This window comes from Hyperolius riggenbachi, chromosome 2 (genome assembly GCF_040937935.1).
Source record: "Hyperolius riggenbachi isolate aHypRig1 chromosome 2, aHypRig1.pri, whole genome shotgun sequence".
In the NCBI taxonomy this organism is placed as follows: Eukaryota; Metazoa; Chordata; class Amphibia; order Anura; family Hyperoliidae; genus Hyperolius; species Hyperolius riggenbachi.
In genome coordinates, this window is record NC_090647.1 from 288,191,428 (window position 1) to 288,213,391 (window position 21,964).

Sequence of the window (21,964 nt, forward strand, 5' to 3'; positions counted from 1 at the left end):
TGACCCGAAACAGGTGGTGCCCTGCTCCCAGCATTAGCACTGGTAAATTTGGCGTGCGCTGCCTCTGCACTACAATCTTACTGGTGCATATTGAAGCAGTGCCAAGATGTGCTCTCCAAATGTGTTTTGATCCATTCTGCCCTTGCTTATCCGTTCAATTTATCTGTAAAACAAGTATTTGTAAAATGCCCCAAAAGATATTAGCACTATATAAATCAGTAACAATAGTAACTAAGGCGCTCGGGGCCCCAGTGCGGGTTTTACATGGTTCCCCAAGCACTGCATTGATATGGAGCCCCAAAACCTACCAAGGACAGCTGCATTGTCTGAGGGGTGTAATCATAGTAATGAAAACAGTTCAATGCAAATATAGGGGTATTCATTACCAGCATAGCAATGAAAAGCGAATAAGATGGAAGAAGGAGGGCCCCTAGTGGACCCCTCTGGCCCAGGGACCCCAGTGCAGTCGCAACCTCTGCCTCCTTTAGGCGTAGCACCACTAATAATGATAACAGTAACTCATTTGTGGTTGTGTCTTTCTTCATTTTCTTGAAAATGACTTTTAAGAAAAAAATGACTTGCATTACTTTAGTGACTCAGTGGAAAGTGATGAATGAGGGACAGAGAAAAAGAGGAATGAGAGATGAAAGAAACTGGAAGAAGCAGATGGGCAGATGGAGAGATAGTAAGATGAGGAGGGGGTTGTGAGTTTTGAAAAGAGGGGAGGAAAATAAGTTTGAGAAGGGAGGAGGAGACAGGAGGGGAAGGGAAGACTGGGACTCAGAGAGTGAAGTCTCAGCACAAGGGGAATATCGCTGAGCTTCAAGGGGTTTTTTATGCAACATGGATCCAAATTCCTGTGTCTGAGAAGAGTCAGTGCTATAGAGCGGTGAGTCTGCGTGTGGAGTTATACTGCTGTGCTGCTGCTAGACACAAAGGGCAATGTCCACAGTGCACTTCATGATAAGCAACATCTGTCCTGATTGGTCACACTGCAGCCCAAAACCACCAGACACAAAGAAGCACACTGGGCATCCCTTGATGGCAGCATTGCACCTCCTGTCTGTAATTTTGGTCTGTTAGAGGTGTAGTAACTATGACTTCTAAGTTTGGAGCCTGTGCAGCCACACTGTGTATGTGTATCCTTGCAGACCCACACACATGCTTTTACTCATTTCATTTGTGCAGTTCATTTCAGTATATCTGCTACATTCATTACTGTACATATGACAACTGCAGGGATTTAGTAGCTTAATTGCTCCTCCTCAGAACCCCCTCTCACATTTTACATCTAACTTTCTTAAAAGTTGCTAGATAATGTCACTGTGCAATCCATGTGTGGTTAATTGATTACTTATTGACTCTTTGCAGGAATTTGAGTTGGTGTGTGCTTTTGTGTCAATACGACAGTTTACCCTTAAACAGCTATTCTTTACATAGATTTTACCTCAGTCATACTGCAAAAGCACAACGGTCTTATCCTTTTTATGTGCCTCTTTCTGGAAAGCCTCCTATGGAAACAGCCTCTGCTAAAATAATTACATCACATCTGCCAGCTCAATGAAGTTTAGGAAATTCAAACGCCTGCAGTTTGCTGTGGCTCTCTTGCATACATGGGGGAGGTGGATGCAAACTATGTAATGTTCCTCAGAGCAACCTGAACATCCATACACTTTTCTGCTACTTGAGGGTCTCTTTCCTTTTTGTTACATAAACTTTTCATGTTTCCTTGGAAAGATATTACTGGAATTCCAAACAAATAAACACGCCTCTGTGGAAACATCATCATTTTGCTGAATTTGCTCCTCTCCTTGTATAATGTAAAAGAGGGATAAAGTAGCTAGCATAAAAGTACTAATTATAGTAAAGCAATTAGCTTTTAGCTAGCTGAAGACAGGTCACCAATTGATTGCTGTGTCGGGGTCTTTGCTCATTGGTCTTTCAATACTGAATAATACAGTAAATACTACAAATATCAGATGGTGTAAATTAACATCAGTGTATGTAAAAGTTGCACACTAGTATTCTAAAGGTTCACAGCAAAACTGGCCTGTATGTATCACAGATTAATGTATAACACACAATACACAAATAATAAACTATTAGGCAAAAAGTAACAAGCATCAGTCCACAGTAGACAATCAGTAATCATCTTCTATTTCTCTTACCATCTAACTTTATTAAAAACGAAAGGTGGTATTTATTACTATTATTTTCTTTTTTTTTTATATTGGCCTGTCACATGCACTGGGAAACGTTAAAGCACTACAAATACATTTACAGTCTTTAAAATAGCATTAGAATATTGCTTTATTCTCTTGCATGTGAATCCCTCCTACTGTTCAATGACCTTTCTCTACCCACTTACTGGTCTTATTCAAAAAGCTTTGCAGGCTATCACAGTGCTCTTTCTTTGATAAATGGCTTTGCTCTATGTGTTATTCTGTGTTATGTGAAAAGAGGTCATATGCCTCGAGCCCCAGGTATTGTATGGGTCCAAATGTGCAGCTGAGAATCCGAGCATGTAGGTACCTGTACATCTCTAGTCATGCTGGGGGAGGAGACTTGTCTGGCCAGGCTCATCACCTAGTGACACATAAAACTTATTTAACTTCTTCACTGCCATTTTAATGTGTACTTCTGACACTAGTTATACTCAAGTTGGGATTTATGGTAGTTCATCTAATAACTCTTCTGTATTTGTCTGATGTTGGAAAGTTCATATGGAATTTGGATCCTTTTTTTTTTTTCCCTGTACATTCTTTTGTGTAGCCTGAGGTCTGTTTGACGTATTTAAATACCGCAATGGAATTAGTTTCTGCCATGTCTACAGCTTGCTGTACTTAAAAAAATGAAGAGCAGTATGACTATAGTACTTTTTATACCATTTTTGTACATTAATGGAGCAAAGAGCAATTTTGTGCAGTAACCATTAACAACATCACAAATTATATTTTTGTTCTACTAAAGAACACTAAAATATTATGAATACCCATAGCGGGAGTCAAACTTTCACTGATGTTCTGGGCAGCAACACTTTTGTAAGTGGAAATAAGCATAACACAGGGTTTTGACATTCCAAATATTAATATACTAATATTACTATTTTGCCACAAAACCTCTCATTAGCAAATGTTAAAAAATCCCTAAGGGCCCTTTTCCACTAGCAATCGCTAGCGTTCACGCTGAACGCTAGCGATTGCTGAATCGCAATTACCGGCGATTCCCCGACGTTCGCGGCCGCGATTTTGCTATGCTATGCACTGCATAGCAAAATTGCGGCAATTATCGCTCCGCCGCGCGTTCGCGTTCCCGGCAAAAACGAATCGCGGTAGTGGAAATGACCTACCGCGATTCCCATGTTAAAAAGCAAACCGTAGCGATTGTAAAATCGCTTACGGTTTGCGTTTTTGCGATTCAGCCAGCGCAAACGCGCTGGTGGAAAAGGGCCCTGAAACCTCCATTAGGAAACCACCTAAACAAAAAGGGGCACCTCTTATTCTAATAGCAATTAGTGTGTGATGGCTGGTGTGAGAGGGATAGAGGGGCGCACTTTGGTGTCTCAGCCTTGGATGCTGGTGGAATTTGTCCCAGCTCTGCTAAAACATGTTAGCCTAGGCCCTAGGAGAAAACCAAAATGGCAGCTCTCATCATGGTAGAGTCATGTAACCAAGCAGTTCATTTTAGTGACACAGGAATCATCAGGGGTTATATTGTAGATAATTAGGTTTCTTTTAGCCAGGAGTTTTTTTTATTTATTTTTTTAATAAAAAATGATTATTACTTGTTTCTAATACCTGGGTCTCTTTTTTCATAAGTTGTATATTTGACTAACACAGCATAGGTCACTTTAAGTTCTGCCCCTCTTGGTCCCATGCTGCGTGTAGTGATCATTTATACTTGCCCTTCCATATTCTTCCTTTGAAGAGATTCACTGGAGAACGAGAGGTCACATATTTCTGTACCTTAGGGCCCGTTCACACTGCACACGTTTCCAGCCGCGTTTTGGAAACGCGTGCAGGTGGCCAAAACGCACGACATCAGACATTGCATAGAGTGCAATGTCTCATGTTCACACTGCATGCGTTCCGGACCTGTGCGGTCTGGGAACGCATGCTGCACGCAGATTTTGCAAAAACGCGTGGCTGTCCCATTCACTTTTCAGTGATGGCATCAGCCACGCAACGCACACAAACGCAGATGGCCATGCGTTCGTACGCGTTGCGGTCCGCACGCATTCCGCACGCATGGCCATCCGCATTTCTGATCTGAACGGGCCCGACTTCCACAGAGTACTGTACTGAGTGCAGAGTACCGTACTGAGAAGTCAGGTGACCTAACTACTCGGTAAACTTTTTTCCCTCAATAGACCTAAATAATTTCTAAACTCTGAATGAGTGTACTTATAACATTCACATATTCTTTCAACTCTATTCAAAGTCACCTTAACCCAGTTCACACCTATCCTCCCATTCAGGTCCACATGGTGGTCTAAAGTGCAGTGTGTCTATTTCCATACAATGCAGATGAACCTGCTAGATGGTGCTGTGCTGCAGGTGGTAGAGTAGTAGTGCTCCATTCATTCAATTGGAGAGGCTGGATACCATCCATGGTGCATGGGAAGGGGCTACTGCATGCTATATGAGTGATTGGCTCCTGGTACTTGCAGGTGGTCAGGTGGGAAAAGGTACCCCAATTTTTGGTAAGCATGAAGACAGAGTGATGAGGGCTGTGATCAGATGTTCTTTGTGAGTACATGTATGTCTTACTTTAGTCTTTGCCCATAGGGAGAGTAAGAAAAACTACAGAAAGTGCTGAAACACTCAACAGTCGTATCTCTACCTTTCAGTTCTGCAGCCCTTTATGTGTGTGGCCATTGACAGGGCACTGGTCTCATTGTTTACCCTATGAATCTTGCACAGGGTAAACCAGTATGTGGCACCACCTGAGCACTGGTCCTTTGTAAGCAGGCACCCAACCTTTTTTGTTTTTGCTCACATGTATGGCACAGCAGGGCTGAAGAGCTACACTACTTTATGCATGGGGATCTGTTTGTAGAACACTGCTTTACATTATGCTACTTAAATTAAGTGTATACAGTATGTACTCATAAGCAAGTAATATTACCAGCTCAAGTTCAGCAAGTAACAATAATTGAGTATATTTTCCCATTCTAAACAGGTAGAATCAACTGTATTCCCTAACCACCACCACCATGTGGCATTTGTGGACATCGTGGATCTGGCTGCTCAGTGTCTTCTTGTGCAGCAATGGAAGAATCCTACCTCAGACAGGTAGTATATTTCTGAACCATACTCTCTGTCTTTCCTTTCCCCTCACATTGCTTTTAGTAATCCTAAAGCAAATGCAACAAAGCCTGATCATATATTCATTTCTGGTAGGGATCTTTTTCTGGGTTGGATCCAGACCTTGCCTTTTTTTTCCTTTTTGCTTGGAGGTCATCATGATAAAAAGCGGCATTGCTTTTCTTTTTTGTCTTTGATGTAATATATATGCAGGATGTAAATATATGAGTGCTCCAAGGCATGAACTGATACAAATATGTGCTCTCCGTTTGTACCATAAACTATGTATATCCAGATTCAAAGCACAGCAAGATTTGAGCTGATGTCAATCCACGTGGCATTATGTCAAACAAATCATCTGCAGATTAGACATTAATAATGTAAAGAGACCTCTGAAATGCTTTCCTTTCACCTTGAGTATCTGGAGAGGCAGTCATGGTTACATGAGTAGTGCTTAGGATGTGAGGGGAAATCTCCCCAGCAGGGCACCAAGCTATAATTATCCTCCCCCATCTTCTTCCAATGACACCTGTCACTAATACAAGAGATAAGGAAAATGTTCCACGGCATTGTTAGGTTAAAATAGGTTAAATTCTGATTCTTTTTCCTAGATACATGATTGAAGAAAATATATTTACACCTTCACCTGTTAAAGAGGCAATATAGTGAATTATTGCTTTTATAAGGGCTAGATAAAATTCAGCGAGTAGACGTAGATAGCAAGTAAAATTAAGTAAGTAGACATAGCTATGAAAAAGAATTGATTTAAGAAAAACAAGCAGTTACTTTACTTACATAATTATTGGGCATCCCGTCACTTATGCAGTAAGCAACGTACATGTTGATCAGCCCATTATGCTGTGGGGATTGGAGAACATCAGTAGTAACTGTTTTTTTTCAGACTTGTCTTTCCTTCATGTCTGCAGTAGGAGTTATGGTTCACTCCTACCTTCCTCTACTATCTAACGTCACTGTGGACTGTAATAAAACTAGCTAGGCTGCTGTTGCTAGCAGCGTCACATGTAAGGACCCAGACACTCTGTCAGGCTCCTTAGAATTGCACAGTATATAACAGAGATGGAAGAGCTTAGGCGTCTTCTGAAGAGCCTGTGAGAGTGCCAGGGTCCATACATGTTACAATCTTCTAATCCTCAAGATGCGCACATTTAAAATTGGTGCAGCAAGAATCTGGGGGTCAGGAATATCTGCAAGTAGAATATTGGTAAATTACTAATATTCAACGATGGTTCAGTGGGTTCTTCTGATAACACATTGGAAGTATTTACTGATATTTTACTATAGCTTAACCTAACCTTATTCTCACACAGATCTCTCCCTCTAACAATGCCTGAATGTAACCACTCCCCCGTCCCTAACTACCCCCCTGCTGATGCCAAACTCTAAACTCCCCCTCTGATGCCTGTCCCTGAAAAATAAACTTCTGATGCCTAACCTTAACACCATCTTCCGATGCCTAACCCTAAGTCCCCCTTTAATGGCTAACCCTAAAGCCCCTCTCCAATGCATAACACTAAAAAATCCCCTCTGATGCCTAACACTTAAACCCCTCCTCCGAAACTCAACACTAAACCCCCCTCCCCCCCTGATGCCCAACACCAACCCCCCCTTCAGATTCCTAACACTAACCCCCCTCCCTCAATGTCTAACACTATAATCCCTCCTCTGCTGCCTAACACGAAGACCCCCTACAATGTCTAACTCTAACCCCCCCCCCCCCACCACCACCACCACCACCACCACCAATAATATAGATGCCACATAGGCTATTACTGGTAATTTTGGTGCCAGAGGCTCCTGATAAAATAGCAGGTGCTTGGGCCGTCTGTTATGCAAATTGCAGCTCCAAATAGCAGGTGCATTAGCTTGTTTCCAACCAGCTTCTCTGGATGCATACTTGCCATGTCATTGATTTGCATGGCTCCACCCACTGGCCTGTTTTAGACATATGCTTAAAGTGACATCCTGCAATAACCTTCTTTTTTAAGAAAGCAATACTTTATTTTCCCAATGAAAACACACAAGGAGATGCAAAAAATATGGGGCTTCTAAGATGTTCTTCTAATATTCCATTTCAGATTCAGTTAGTCTCATGCCACTATGTCTGTGGGATGAAAATATCCAATATTAGCTAATTTCATATTGATGCATTACATTTTCATTCTTTTCTTATCCATGCATTGCTTTTTTACACAATACATTAATTAGGTGGCAAGCCCTGAATAAGTAAAAATGTAATATATTAGATTAAGCTAAAGCAGAGCTTACAGTAGAAACTTTATTAAAATTTCCAGAAGCTGGTGCATGCTATAAATAAGTATGGCATGCTTTTCTTTGAAAAGTTTATTGCAGCCAAAAGATATCAACTGAGACCTTGTTAAACTTTATCAGAATCTGAGACAGCTTTTGAGGCAAAATAACCAAAGGTAACATAATTAGTAAAGATTATAGTTTAACATGTTGGACTTGGGCACTCATTGATGCTGTCTTTGTGCAGACTGCTTATTGATTGTAATCAGATGCTGAAATACTTTATATTTGCTGGTCAAGTTGTACGCATGCACTGCTCAGTGTCTGTCACCAACTGCCTTGAGGTTGTATCTCTTGGCCATAAGCAGAGGATGGTGGCCACGGGAGCATATATTGCTAAAAGTGTATTTAAACATGCAAGCTTTAGGGTTGCTATAAAAAAAAGTTACAGAATTTTAAAGACAATACATCAATTATAACCTTGTGTACTTATGGAGCTTTTTAAATATGCATGCTATAAGGGTATATTACTGTTATTTTTGCAAATAAGGGCTTGTAATTATTGATAGAGTACAATTAGAAACCCCCCCAAAAATGTGGAAAAAAATACACCTTTATTTCCAAATAAAATATTGGTGCCAAACATTGTACTAGGGACACAAATTAAATATTGTAATAACTGTGACAATGGCCAAATAAAATGTTTGGGTTTTATCTACTGTACAATATCACATTTAATTTTAAAATTATTTTTTTCTTCTTATTCCATTTGAAATGCATATAAAATAAAATAATTCTTACCAAAACGTACCATCCATAGAAAGCCTAATTTGTGGCTAAAAACAATGTATAGCTCATTTAGATGTGATACGTAGTGATACAGTTATTGCTGAATGAATGGAAGCAGTGCTAAAATGTGAAAATTGCTCTGGATTTTAAGGGAAAAAATCCTTAGAGGTGAAGTGGTTAAAGTGGACCAGAACTCTTGCACAGGACAGAAGCAAAACATGCAGAAATGCACCCTGCATGTATTTAGAGAGTTTAGCCTGTTTAATTCCCCCTCATCTGTGACTAATCACAAGTTGCAATTCGATCCCTGAGCTGAGTCAGCTGATTTCCTTGGCAGAGAGAGAATTGGTAAACACAGGATGTAAACAATATGTCTGCTTCCATGAAAGCAGGAAGTCAAAACACTGCAGATTTATTGCAGGATTTGTATCAGTTGTAAAAAATCAGAGACCTCCGTATAGAAAGATTCTATACTTACCAGGGGCTTCCTCCAGCCCCATAAGTACGTCTGAGTCCTTTGCTGTCCTCCTGCGGTCTGTCATTCAGCCGCAATCAGCTCCAGAAACCGATTCATTCACATCAGTCAGGGTCTTCTGCGCATGCACAGGAGGTCCACACATGCGCAGAAGCCCCCGACTGATGCGACTGAGCCAGTTTCCAGGGCTGACTGCAGCTGAACGGCAGACCGCAGGAAGAAGGCGAGGGTTGTGCTTATGCTTATGGGGCTGGAGGAAGCCCCGGGTAAGTATCAAATCTTTCTATACAGAGGTCCCTGATTGCCTTGAAAGGTTATTATGCTGTTGCGCATCTTTTATATCAGAGAGGAAGTTCTGAGTTCAGGTCTGCCTTAAACGTATATTTTTCCTTGTTGCCCCCCCCCCCCCCCCCGTTTAATTAGCAGACAGGGATTAACCAGGGGGAGGGATTAGCTGAAACACAGTTGATAAATTAAACAGGAAGTGTAGGCCAAACCCTTTATTCTGATGGAGAGCTGGTGTCACTCCACTGGTGAGCTGTGAGTACTGCTTATATACTATATTGTTGGTAAATTGTGGATATGCTGTTTATCTGATATCTGGTGAATTGTGTATTGCTGTTTATCTGATATCTTAAGTGTACCTAAGAAGGGGCCCCCGCAATAAATTATACATACCTGGGGCTTGCTCTAGCCCCCTCCGGCCTGATCGCTCCCACTGTGTCCTCTTCTACTTCTCCATTCACCCGCAACTGGCCATGGAAAAACCTTACAGTTGGAGCCACTCTGCGCATGCACAATCCGGCCAGGCATGCTCCCCTGTCTCATTCCTGTCGCCCGGAGCAGGAGCAGAACACTCCAGCCAACGTGAACACGGCTGGAGCGCGCTTACAAACAAGCTGCGCATGCGCAGTTGGCCACGAACCAAAGGACTTTCTGGGCCAATTGCGAGTGAACAGAGAGGGAGAAGAGGATGCTGTTGGACAGTGGCGTAGCTAAGGAGCTGTGGGCCCCGATGCAAGTTTGACAATGGGGCCCCCCAAACACTCTATATGTAACAATTGATACGGCGCTCCAAAACCTGCCAGTGGCAACTACAGTGTCAGAGGTGCAAGAAGGGAATGGGGAGCAGTTTGTTAATGATTACCACTATTCAAAGTATCTATAGAAGTGATTATTATGAGCACAGGACCAATAGAGAGCTAATACTGAAGTTGAGGGAGGGCATTTGGGGCCCCTCTGGCCCAAGGGCCCCGATGCGGTCGCAACCTCTGCACCCCCTATTGCTACGCCCCTGCTGTTGGAGAAATTAGGCCGGAGGGGGTTAGAGGAAGCCCCAGGTATGTATAGTTTATTGCTAATCTCCCATCTTAAGTTCCCTTCAGTGAGAGCAGCAAGTGTCAGATTTTAAATAGATATTTTTCCTTATTGTTTCCCCTGGCCCTCCATTTGATCAGCAGACAGGGATTTACCAGGGGAGGGATTAGCTATTTAGTCAGCTTTAGGACTCAGTCTCTGAACTTGCTCAGTCTGTGGCTTTCCCACGTGGCTCAAGACAAGGGACATTGGCGTTAAAAGCAGGTGTTGAAACACAAGCAGCTGAAGTAATGAAGCTGAAGCTGCAATAGGTGTGTGCTCTTGACTCTTTGGTTATTTTACCACCACATTTGATTTACTTTGTTTTTAATAAAATTCCTTTATGATTTAGCATGGCCTCCATCTTGAGCCATGTGGTGCTATGTACATCTTGCGCAATGCACACATACCTAGAACAAAAGTTCAAGGGTATGTTCGAGGTAAGCGGAAGGGGAAAAAGATTGATGGAGGCTAGTCCTGAATAAGCAAATCCTAACAAATATGCATATTTGCATGATGTTGGGGATGCTTATTCTGCAGCAGGATATGTCCTTGAGCAACCATTGAAACAATTGCTGCAATGAGAAAGGGAGTAGGAGTGCAGCTAAGACCAGGCAGGTGTTGGTAGTAAGGGAATTTATTATCAGGAAGACAGACAGGATAATGTGTCAAAGAGACCGTGCATGCCATACTGCATGCCATACTGTATATCTCCCAGGTGATCCAGTTTGGCACGTGACAGATTGCGTAGGCAAATTGTTGGGCTGGGAAGGACCCTGCTGTCTTGGTGCACATTGGTACCAATGAAAAAGTTAGTGGAAGATGGAAAGTCTTAAAAATGATTTCAGGGAAGAAGACAAACTCAAGGCAAGGACCTCCAAGGTGGTGTTTTCTGAAATACTGCCAGTGTCATGTGCTTTGCCAGAAAGGCAGCTTAGGGAGTTAAATAGGTGGATGAGAAGTGCAGAAAGTAAAGTTTTGGGTTCTTGGAGAGCTGGGCATACTTTTTAGTCCTAAACAGGGAGGGTGCTGCTGTGCTGGGGAGAGGATGGCTAGAAGGTTGGAGGAGTTTTTAAACTAGAACATGGATGGAGGGGGGTGGGAGCTGCATCAGAAGACTGACTGTCCACAGATCATATTTTATGATAGAATAGAATAGAATAGAAACGCATCTGCACTAGGCACCAACCAGACTGTAATGGACCATGGGAGCGGACACTACACTGTCCTCTCCTGCTGGACAGTGGAATTTTTACCCTAATGGGAACCTAGATACACTATTGAATGGTGAACTGAGCCCAAGCTGAGGTCTAGTTGATCAACTGATAACATACTGAAGTCAAACGGAGATAAATTTGAAGTCAGATGGAAGTCAAAAGCTCCATACACTAACTTGTGAAGTGTTACAGAATGAGAGTGTCTGCAAGTTAAGAATATTCTGTGTGCAAGTCTATACTAGAAAGCACAATACAGCACTGCAGTGCAACTCTCCAAGCAATGTTAAATTTCCATTTTCCATAATGCATAATTTATAGAGAAAGTGGCATAACGGAGCTATCAAGAGTTTTAGAATTAGTTTAGAAAGGATGTCATAAACATACTATACTGCAATTGTCGACGTTTATACATTCCACAATAACCTGTAATGAGATGCAAATTATTTTTAAGTCAATGTGCTGACTCAGATTTATATACTGCGCATGGTCTTTACAGTTTATGCTGTTTCCATCATGATATTAAAGAATGGAACAAGGCAACTTCTCACTCCAGGAATTTCAATAGCTATAAAAAAATGTGCTGGTTACATATGTATATATATTTAATTTCTGTCGCAAGCTATAACCATAAATGCGTGCCTTGTGTACACCATGCGATCCAGCAGAGCTTGGCTTTAATAGTGTTTTGATATATTAGTGAGCACAAGTACACAGAAATTGTTTGGTTCCCTTAACAAAACCCTGAAGTCATTATGATCTTAATGATGCTGTGCAGTTACTTAGCAAACTATAAAAGGTATTAATTTTTATTGTAAGTAATAATTGCTTATATGCACCAGCTTGTCTATGACTCCTTATCTTTTTATAGCGAGGACAACCAGTAATGTTTAGGCTTTGAAACATAACAGTGCCTCAATTGGAGCAAAATGATTGCCTGAATCCATTACTGACAATGTTCTGTAAATACGTTGTCAAGACTACTAACCATAAGCACTTTTTTGAAGAAGGCCCAGTCTTCCATTTGGCAATAAAATGTATTCTCTGACATAAACATCTTGCAGCTGGATCAGAAGGAAGGACGCAAACACATTTCTAAGGTTATAGATTTAAAAACCTGGAAAAGATCATCCACTTACAACTGGACCATGTGAAAACCACATGACATATCCTCCTGACTAGACTGCACACACCACCCTGTGGTGGGAAGGGTCCAGAGAGGCTTCATTAACCTCTCCAAAAAACACAACTGCTATGCAGTCATAGAAAGCCCTCTGCAATAATTATCTAAAATATAAGTTTTGTTAGCACATTTAAAGACTAAAAAGACTAGCAAGCCCTCAAAACCCACCTCTTTAAGATGGCCTACCTACCATCTACCACACAGTAAATTTATATTGAATAATTATTCTACAGCCATACCTTGTGTGTCCATCCCCCCTGCCTCCTTAGATTGTAAGCCTTTGGCAGGGTCCTCCCTTCTCTAGTATATTCTACATGATCATGTTCTCCTTTTCTATGACAGTTCATACATACAACAAATACATAACAGCATGGAAAGGATAATAAGTAATGAATACAGGTGCCAGATAGTTAATAGGGATACAGGGCCAAAGGTTCCCCTTTCTGAATCTCTTCCTTAAAGAGAATCTGTATTGTTAAAATCGCACAAAAGTAAACATACCAGTGTGTTAGGGGACATCTCCTATTACCCTCTGTCACAATTTCGCCACTCCCCGCCGCATTAAAAGTAGTCAAAAACAGTTTTAAATAGTTTGTTTATAAACAAACAAAATGGCCACCAAAACAGGAAGTAGATTGATGTACAATATGTCCACACATAGAAAATACATCCATACACAAGCAGGCTGTATACATCTTTCCTTTTGAATCTCAAAAGATCATTTGTGTGTTTACCTTCTGTCCCCTTCTTCTCTCATGCACTGAACATTACAGGCTTCCTGCAGACAGCTCTGCCTGTGCCTGTGTTTGTAATTCCTCAGTATGTGTCAGCCCAGCTACTTTCACAGCCTAACAGAGGAGGATTTTTATCCAGCTCTCTTCTATCACTGATAAGATAGCAGAGAAGCTGCTGGCTTATGTAAATACACACACACTGGAGTGTGCATAGAGGAACAGACCAGCACAGAAGAGTTGGCAGCCTTCCAGACACAGGCCGACAAGTCTGACAGGGGAAAGATACATTGATTTATTACAGAGACCGTGATAGTACAAAGTGCTGCAGTGAGCCAGAACAGATTAGAATAGGTTTAGGAACTTGTAGGATGGTAGAAAAAACGTTGTAATTTTTGTTACAGAGTCACTTTAAGGTGGACCTGCCTGGATGAGTCTGCCCTATAAATACTATGTGCATCAAACAGTTTTACCAACAACACCATAATGCACACAGCTAAAACCTTGCAACATGTTTCCCCAGCCCAACCATAAAAAATTCAGTGGGCCTGAGCTTGAAGTAATATTTGGTCTAGATTGCCAACATTTTGATCCAAATACCACACTTAATTGATCCAAAATGTACTCATTTGATCATTGCCATTAAACACAGGACATATACAGAATGTTATTCAATCAACAGCATCTGATCTGGATTCAGATCAGATAAATACAGGTAAAAACCCACAATACCCATTAGTAGGAAAAAGTAAAGGTAGCCATACACTGGTCGATTTGCTATTAGATCGACCAGCTGACAGATCCCTATCTGATCGAGTCTGATCAGAGAGGAATCGTATGGCTGCCTTTACTGCAAACAGATTGTGAATCGATTTCAGCCTGAAACCGATCACAATCTGTGGAGCCGCCGCTGCCGCCTGTCCCCCCCCGCGTATACATTACCTGACGCTGGCTCCCAGGCATCTTCTCCGCATATTCTCCACACTGCACCCGCTCCATCCCGGCGCTTCCTGTGTCACTCCGTGACCAGGTAGTTCAAATAGAGCGCCCTCTATTTGAACTTCCTGGTCACTGCAGTGACAGGAAGCGCCGGGATGGAGCGGGTGCAGCGCGGAGAAGATGCGGAGAAGATGCGGAGAAGACGCCCGGGAGCCAGCGTCAGGTAATGTATACCTGATCGGATCGGCCGCCGCTAGCGACGCGCTCCCTACCCGCGGGCGATCGAGGGTAAATCCCCACAAGGACCAATCCGATTTCGGGAGGAAATCGGATCGGCGGGTGCGTTTAGCGCGAACGATTGGCAGCAGATTCGATCCCAGGATCGAATCTGCTGTCGAAACGGCCGCGAATCGGGCCAGTGTATGGCCACCTTAAGACAAAAAAATGGAGGGACTGTCAGCAATCTGGACGGTATAACCAATTTTCCTTGGCCATCTTTTTCTTGTTGGAACTCAAAATGTATTGCAAAGATAACCAAAGAACTATTATGCATTTGAATATAGTATTGTTTGTAAGGGGATCTGACCTGTTGCTAAGACTTAGAAGCTAAGGCTAAAGGCCCGTACACACGCCGTACTAAAGTCAAGTCCGCCCGGCGGATCGCTCAGAAACAGCCTTATCAGTCCGCCGACAGACTGTACACACGCTGTACTGTCTGCTGAAAACCCGCCCAGCGGGAGGTGACGACGAACCCATCGTTGCCTTTAGTACGGCGTGTGTACGGGCCTTTGGAAGCAACCAGATATCACAAAGTTGCTACTATAATTTGCACTACAGTAGTTCATATCCTTAATCATTGTCTTCATTTTTTTTTTATGTAAACACACCATCAAGTAGGGCAGACTGTCTTTCACTTTCTGCCTCTTTAAGGTGTGGTGTGAACACATGCAGACAGTTGTGTGTGTCTTTTTCCACTCATAATAGGAAGTCATTTCCAGTTAGGCATTTTTCAGTTGCAACACACATAGGGGTATATTCACTATTGTTTTGTAAAATTGGCATGGACAGTTTGCATAACTCATGTTATACAAACAATGGCCCACATGCAATTTACTTTTTATCCTGAGTTATCTCCTAGGACATACTTTTCATATAGTCTTTAAAAATAACTTTTAAGCATTTTACAATTGATAAAGAAATTAAAAGTTGTTGAAAAAGAACTATCAAAATTATTTTGAGTGTTTTCTAGCTTGCTGGTGATTTAAATGGCATTTTATAACAAGGTGTGAAAATATCACCTAGGAGAAAACTCAGGAGAAAAAGTGAATTGAATATGGGCCCCTGTCATAAAATTCCTTTTGAACCACTAGCAAGCAAGAAAATACTGCAAATCATTTTGATAGTACTTTTTCACCAACTGTTAGGTACCATACTTTTGCAATTGTAAAATGCTTAAAGGTTATTTTAAAGAGAAATTGAAAACGATCTCCTAGATCTAGGAGATAACTCAGGAAGAAAAGTGAATTGCATATGGGCCAATGTGTGCTGCTTGTGTAGTGCACTGTCTGCATTTTACCAATGATTAATGAATATACCCCATAATTTGGTGTACCTCATAATCTTCATTATGTGCAATATGTAGGTTGTACAGTTAAGGTGCATACACATGCATTGCTAGCACGGCCTATAAGGATCACGCTCCATCTGTGGCACAATACTGCAGGGGAACAAGCCTCATACAGATGCTTGGCTCAGGTATACAATTTCTATGGAGAGGGCAGAAGGGATGATGGTAGGGCATGCAATGTAGCAGTTCCTTGTGGGTGGGGCAAGGATAGGAACAATGTGCTCCTTCATTAATGTTGCTTAGAGATCTGATGTGATGGAGACCTCTGTAGCCATGCTGAATTTTTGGCACTTTAGGTTTCCATGTATGCCTACTTTGCAAAGCATTAAAGTGTATGTCTTCTATCCACCACTTACTGTACTATTGTTTCCAAACATTTCCTTAGAGCTGATCAGGGCAACATGTTCGCTTTGTTCTTCTAAATACTTGAACAGGTCATTTGCCTCAAACGAGCTGGAGACCTACAATGATTATTATTATTACAAGAAGAGGTTTCTTTCAGTTTTTCACTTAGGTACTTAGCCCTCTGGTGGACTTAATGCAAAATCGGATCTTTGTTGTTGTTTTTTTATTTCTATCGTGCTGCATTTCTCCTATATTACTGCTTCCTTTTGTTACAGGCCCTTGTTCTTAGTATTTTTTGGGAAAATTATCTCATATTTTGCTTTTTAGTTTTGTCTCTCTGGATCTCCACTCTCTTTTTTGGGTCAGGGCTCCTGCCCTACTTGGTGAGTTAGTGGAATAGGGCTATTTATGTTTCTGCCTCCCTATTTCCTTGTTCTATGACATAGGCTGCACATTTCTCCCAACCAGTGAGCAGGAGAGACTAGGAGGTAAACAAGAATGTCTTGTCTCTTCTTAATAATGGATATGATTAATGACATATACTAGACTGAAACCTTTTATTTACTATGTGATATCTGGTTGCTGCTAATAAAACTTTTTGTACCATCTTGGCATCATATGCATTGGATCTACTACACATTGACAGTATGCAGGCTGAGTTCTTCAAAGTTCAAAGTACTTTTGATGTGTGAAAAGCGTACATGATCCAGCAAACCCAGCAGGCAGTTTTTGTAAAACCTGCTTAGTACTATGGAACATAAACAGTATTTGCAGTCCTCACCTGGATACCATAGTGAGTATTGCCAGTAGGACTTGTGACCGTGATTGCAATGGCTTGTATGCACCTTCACTAAGAATTATTTTTGTTATAAATCCTGATTGCCTTCGACTTATTCTAAGAAATTCATATTGTATTTTACAGCAAGCTACCAAAATCACACAGCTACTAATCCACTAATTATCCACTAACTCTGTAATTATCCTTAATATGATCAGATACTACCCAGGTGAGAGCTGAAACTTTTTTGCCACCTTATAGTAGACAATTTTGAAACATTTTTCAGGCCATTATTGGATAACTCATCTACAGCTACAGGTTGCCTATAATTGTCATAGAATATAAATATGAACTGCTCATTTGCTGCTCTTTACCATGCTAAAAGGAAAGGAAGAAAATCTGTATTTTGAAAAGCAAAAAACTGTGCACACACAATTGTGCATAAGAGTAAATGTGACCACTAGTCGACTGTTTTAACCCTTTAGCGGCCAATTTATTTAAAGGCTTGCAAGTGCTCAAGACCAATTTATTTAAGCACATTTTTTTATTTCTTATGTGTTACATTTCCCTGCTTCAAATTAGTACTTCTGTAATGTGTATTTATGGCCACTTGTCGCCAGGGGGCAGTGTGACAAAATAATCCCTACCAAGTCAGAATGGAAGAGGTGGCTATTGCTCTGCAGACTGGCATTTATCCCCTGTTGTTCTTGAGTAGGCAGTCATATATAGGCCAGCACCTATTCAGTAGGAAACCTTGGGCAAGTCTCCTTAACACTGCTACTGCCTATAGAGCGCGTTCTAGTGGCTGCAGATCTGGCGCTTTGAGTCCACCAGGAGAAAAGCGCGATATAAATGTTCTGTGTCTATATATCCTTGCTTTGTGCAGTGTAGTTTATCGGATGGCACAAATACTTTCTCCCCTGTGTTGGTTGAAGGAGACCTTGGATCAACTGGACAATGAGTGTTATTTTCTTCATTTACAGGAATAAAGGGATGAATTGAGTAAAGTGGGCTTTGATACCATCTTATTATTCAATTCTGTGTATAAAGAAAGTTATACCTGATAATCTGTGATCTCCTTCCCCTAACAGAGGAGAGATACTACTGTATGCCTGATCCAATTCACATTTTCTCTGAAGTTTTCTCTTAGCTGTACGGCCAGACGAGAGCGCGGACAACTTTTACAATCTACATAAAAAAAAAAAATACCAAAAAGTAGGTGAAAAAGTACTGTCAATATGATTCTGAGTATTTTCTTGCTTGTTGGTGGCGTAAAAGGCATTTTAATTATAATGGGAAAATATCACCTAGGAGAAAACTTTGGATAAAAAGTGAATTTGATCGGGCTCTATGAGCCATATTCAGTAAATATTGGTAAAATTAATGTGTGCAAGCACAGCAACTTTGCAGATATTTAGTGAATATAGCCCTATGTGATTGATGCACTAACCACCGGTAATATTGTTGTGCACAGGCAGCACACGGCAATATTATCAATACTACAGCCAGCAGTGTACCGCACGTTACGCTATTGGCGTGACTCATGGTGAATGAGTAGATATAGCTTTGCTATGGTAAAATGCATTACACAAGTAGCATAACGTGTGTTATCATAGTAACACCAGCGTAAGGGTATCAACCCTATATGTGCCATCCAGTGCAGCTTTGCACTAACCCTTTCAGATACTTAAAAAAATGAGTTTGTTTATAGACATTCTTCTGATAAGGATAATCTGTTAAAGGAAAGGGGAAATTACACTTTATAGTGTTTTAAGCAACAAAAATAATTCAGTTTCTACTAAGATGAAATAAGCCTGGATTATGACCATTTGATGTAATATGCGGTATTATCGGATTGTCTTTACAATCATACTGTTAGTTTATTGCATTATAATTGTATTTTCCGGACAAGTCATGAAGGATACATAAATATTTTTATAGATGCCTTCCTCTTAGTTGTTGTATCGGGATTGGCCAATGACACCAGCTATAAAAAAAAATATTGTTTTTGCCTAGAACTCTTTTTTTATTTAAATACGCAACACAAAGGCAGCTGCCTGCTAACAAAAGCCAGTGCAAGACAATTATAGAACAGTCATTTTAGTTTTATAATAGAGTAACAAAGTCGCTGCAAAACAATTACATGAATTTGAGTTATTTTAGCCTTCTGCTAATGCAGCCCTATTGTAGACACAGAATTTGATGTAGCTGCATAATACATGCCAATGTACCGTATCTGTAGGTATACCTACTCTGCTAACGTTGTGGAGCAGTTGCCCAAAGCAGCTATTTGGTACGCTTTTTTCCTCTAACAGCTGAAACATGAATGGTTACTTTGCAAAGCTGCTCAACTTTTATATATTTTTATAAGCAGAGCACACACTATATATGCATAGGACATACAGTACTGTTGCTACATCTATCACCACCACTGCAAGGAATATTGGAGAAGGATTGGAGCAGATTGGCCAGATTTATGATTTTATTTGGTCACTGAGAGCAACGGCTCCAAAATTGCACCTGTTTTGCTCCACTTTTCGATACACTGGCATTGACAAATCTGCCCCACTGTCTTTTAAGTGTGTATCTGGTACAGTAATTCGGGCACATGGTTTTCAGCACCAAATCATAACACTATCCTTATGCAATCCTAACCTTACAATACTATTGACTATATGGTGGAGGTGCCCAAAATAAATACACTTAAGAACAGCTTATAAAAGAATATATAAGAAGGGAGAGCCGAGGGCCCAATATAGTGTAGTAAGTCAAGGCAAAATGGTATATTGTGGAGTAAAAATTATACTCACAAACCAGGGTTACCTCCAGGCAACCACTGTATAAGCAGGTGAGGAGATTAGCCTGTCCCCACTCAGGATTAAGAAGTCGCTCTCTGTAGACTTGAGGAAAGAAAGGGGTATCCCCCTCCACCAAGGGTGGATATATAATATAGTATAAGACTGAACAGAGGCGCCAAAATGATTAAAAGCAAAAACTAAAATATTTAAAAAATGCTTAGGAGGCAGTGGTGGACTTACCTCCTTCAAGCAGAAACAAGCAACTGTGTATTTCAACAAAAATTCAATTTATTGGTACACTCCAGGGTATTGTTTACTGGAGTGTACCAATAAATTTAATTTTTGTTGAAATACACAGTTGCTTGTGTCTGCTTGAAGGAGGTAAGTCCACCACTACCTCCTAAGCATTTTTTAAATATTTTAGATTTTGCTTTTAATCTTTTTGGCGCCTCTGTTCAGTCTTTTACTAGCTTATAAAAGAGAGGTACTGTTGGTTTACCTCTCTCAGAGGAAACACTAGTCTCTTTACTGGACAACTTAAATTTTATTAGAAAAAAAACAACACTTTATTGTTAAAAAACAAACAAACAACAACACGTTTTGTGGGTTTATCCCGCTTGTTCAGGTCAAATAATGACTGTGTGCCTGGTGGCTGGGGTCTGCTATCATGAGCTCTCAATACTCTTTCATGCCAAAGCAGGTGGTTCTAATATCTAACCCTTTCAGTGCACCTGTCCCTTAAAATATAAAAGCCCTTGTGACACTAGCTGCTGCGTGACATGAGTTAAATTAAATCATGCTGGTTAGTTTAAATGAAATGGCTAATCAGGCGTATGGAGCTGTTTCGAATCAGTGTAAATGAAATTCAGGTGAAATTAGAATCTTCTGTGCCTTGTTTTTCCGTGATTCATTTTGTTGTATAAAATGTGTTAAGAAGTGCGATACCCAAACAAGCTCTTTAATTTGTAGTTTATTGTGTGATTGTAGATGTCAGCTGCACTGACACCTCTACCGAGCCTAATGTTCCTTTCATTATCCAAGTTGATTGGTTCCATATGCCTTCGCAGAATCTCACACCCTGAGATATTCCCATTATGCATACAGCATTACCACTCCCCAACCACATCAATCCTTCCACCCCACAAACCACAATTAATCTGAATAACCCTTGTGTATTAAATCTAATACAGGCAGCCACACAAGCTTTCTTGTCTATGCAGAATGTGTTGATCCTAAAATCAATGTTATCAAATTGGATTCTTAAGAGTAAGATAAAGATATACAGTATTACCATGATATTCCCATGAAATGCTCAAAGCAAACCTGTCGAAATTAAACAGGCACATGCTTACAAGGCCTTAACTAGAAAACACTGCCCCACCACACACACACACACACACACACACACACACACACACACACACACACACACACACACACACACACACAAAACTTTGGATGGGGCCTTCCGCATCCCAAAAACAAAATTGGAAAGGCAGGCCAGGCAGGATATTTAAGAAAAACTTACAGTATAGGTAGGTAGGTAGGTATAGGTGTCCCCAGTATTGGTAGCCAGGTATAGTTGCCCCCAGTACAGGTAGCCTGGTATAGGTGCCCCCCAGTGTAGGTAGCCAGGTATAGGTGCCCCAGTATAGATAGCCAGGTATAGGTGCCTCAGTATAGCCAGGTATAGGTGCCCACAGTATGCAAGTTCGACCCGCCCCCTATACTACATCATTGGGCTAAACTTTGACCCTCTACATCACAGTCAGCAGTTACATGGTAGCCAATCAGGCTACACTCCCTCTAGGAGCCCCCCCTTTATAAAATGCAGCTGCGTCAGCCATTTCCTCACTCAGTCTGCTGCTGAATTAGGGAGAGAAGGGAGAGACATTGGAGACAAGATAGGGAAAGTTTAGTTAGGCTGTTGTTAGGCTTGTTAGCTTGCTCCATGCTGATATTTATTGCTAAAAAGCACCCCAAAAACAGGTCTTTTGAGAGCTAATGTTCTTGTGATCAGTTTTTTTTTGTGTGGCCCACTGAGACTTGCATATACAGCCCTGTCTGTCGCAGCTGGCCCTTGCTAATTGCTATACTGTGCCAGGCCCGGCACATTCAGTGCCTTCCTTTTCACTGCACCTGTGTGTGACAGCTG

The 21,964-nt window shown here is 41.1% G+C and overlaps 1 protein-coding gene across 1 annotated transcript in view; it reads left to right on the forward strand.

Annotated features, from left to right (window-relative positions):
* The first annotated feature begins 772 nt into the window (after nucleotides 1-772).
* Nucleotides 773-21,964, forward strand: part of COL16A1 (collagen type XVI alpha 1 chain) — a 296,365-nt gene continuing 275,173 nt past the window's right edge. The window contains exons 1-2 of the mRNA XM_068266105.1: nucleotides 773-889; nucleotides 5,182-5,294. Coding sequence (XP_068122206.1) covers nucleotides 5,216-5,294 — 79 coding nt within the window. The 5' untranslated portion in view covers nucleotides 773-889; nucleotides 5,182-5,215. The remainder of the gene's footprint in view (nucleotides 890-5,181; nucleotides 5,295-21,964) is intronic.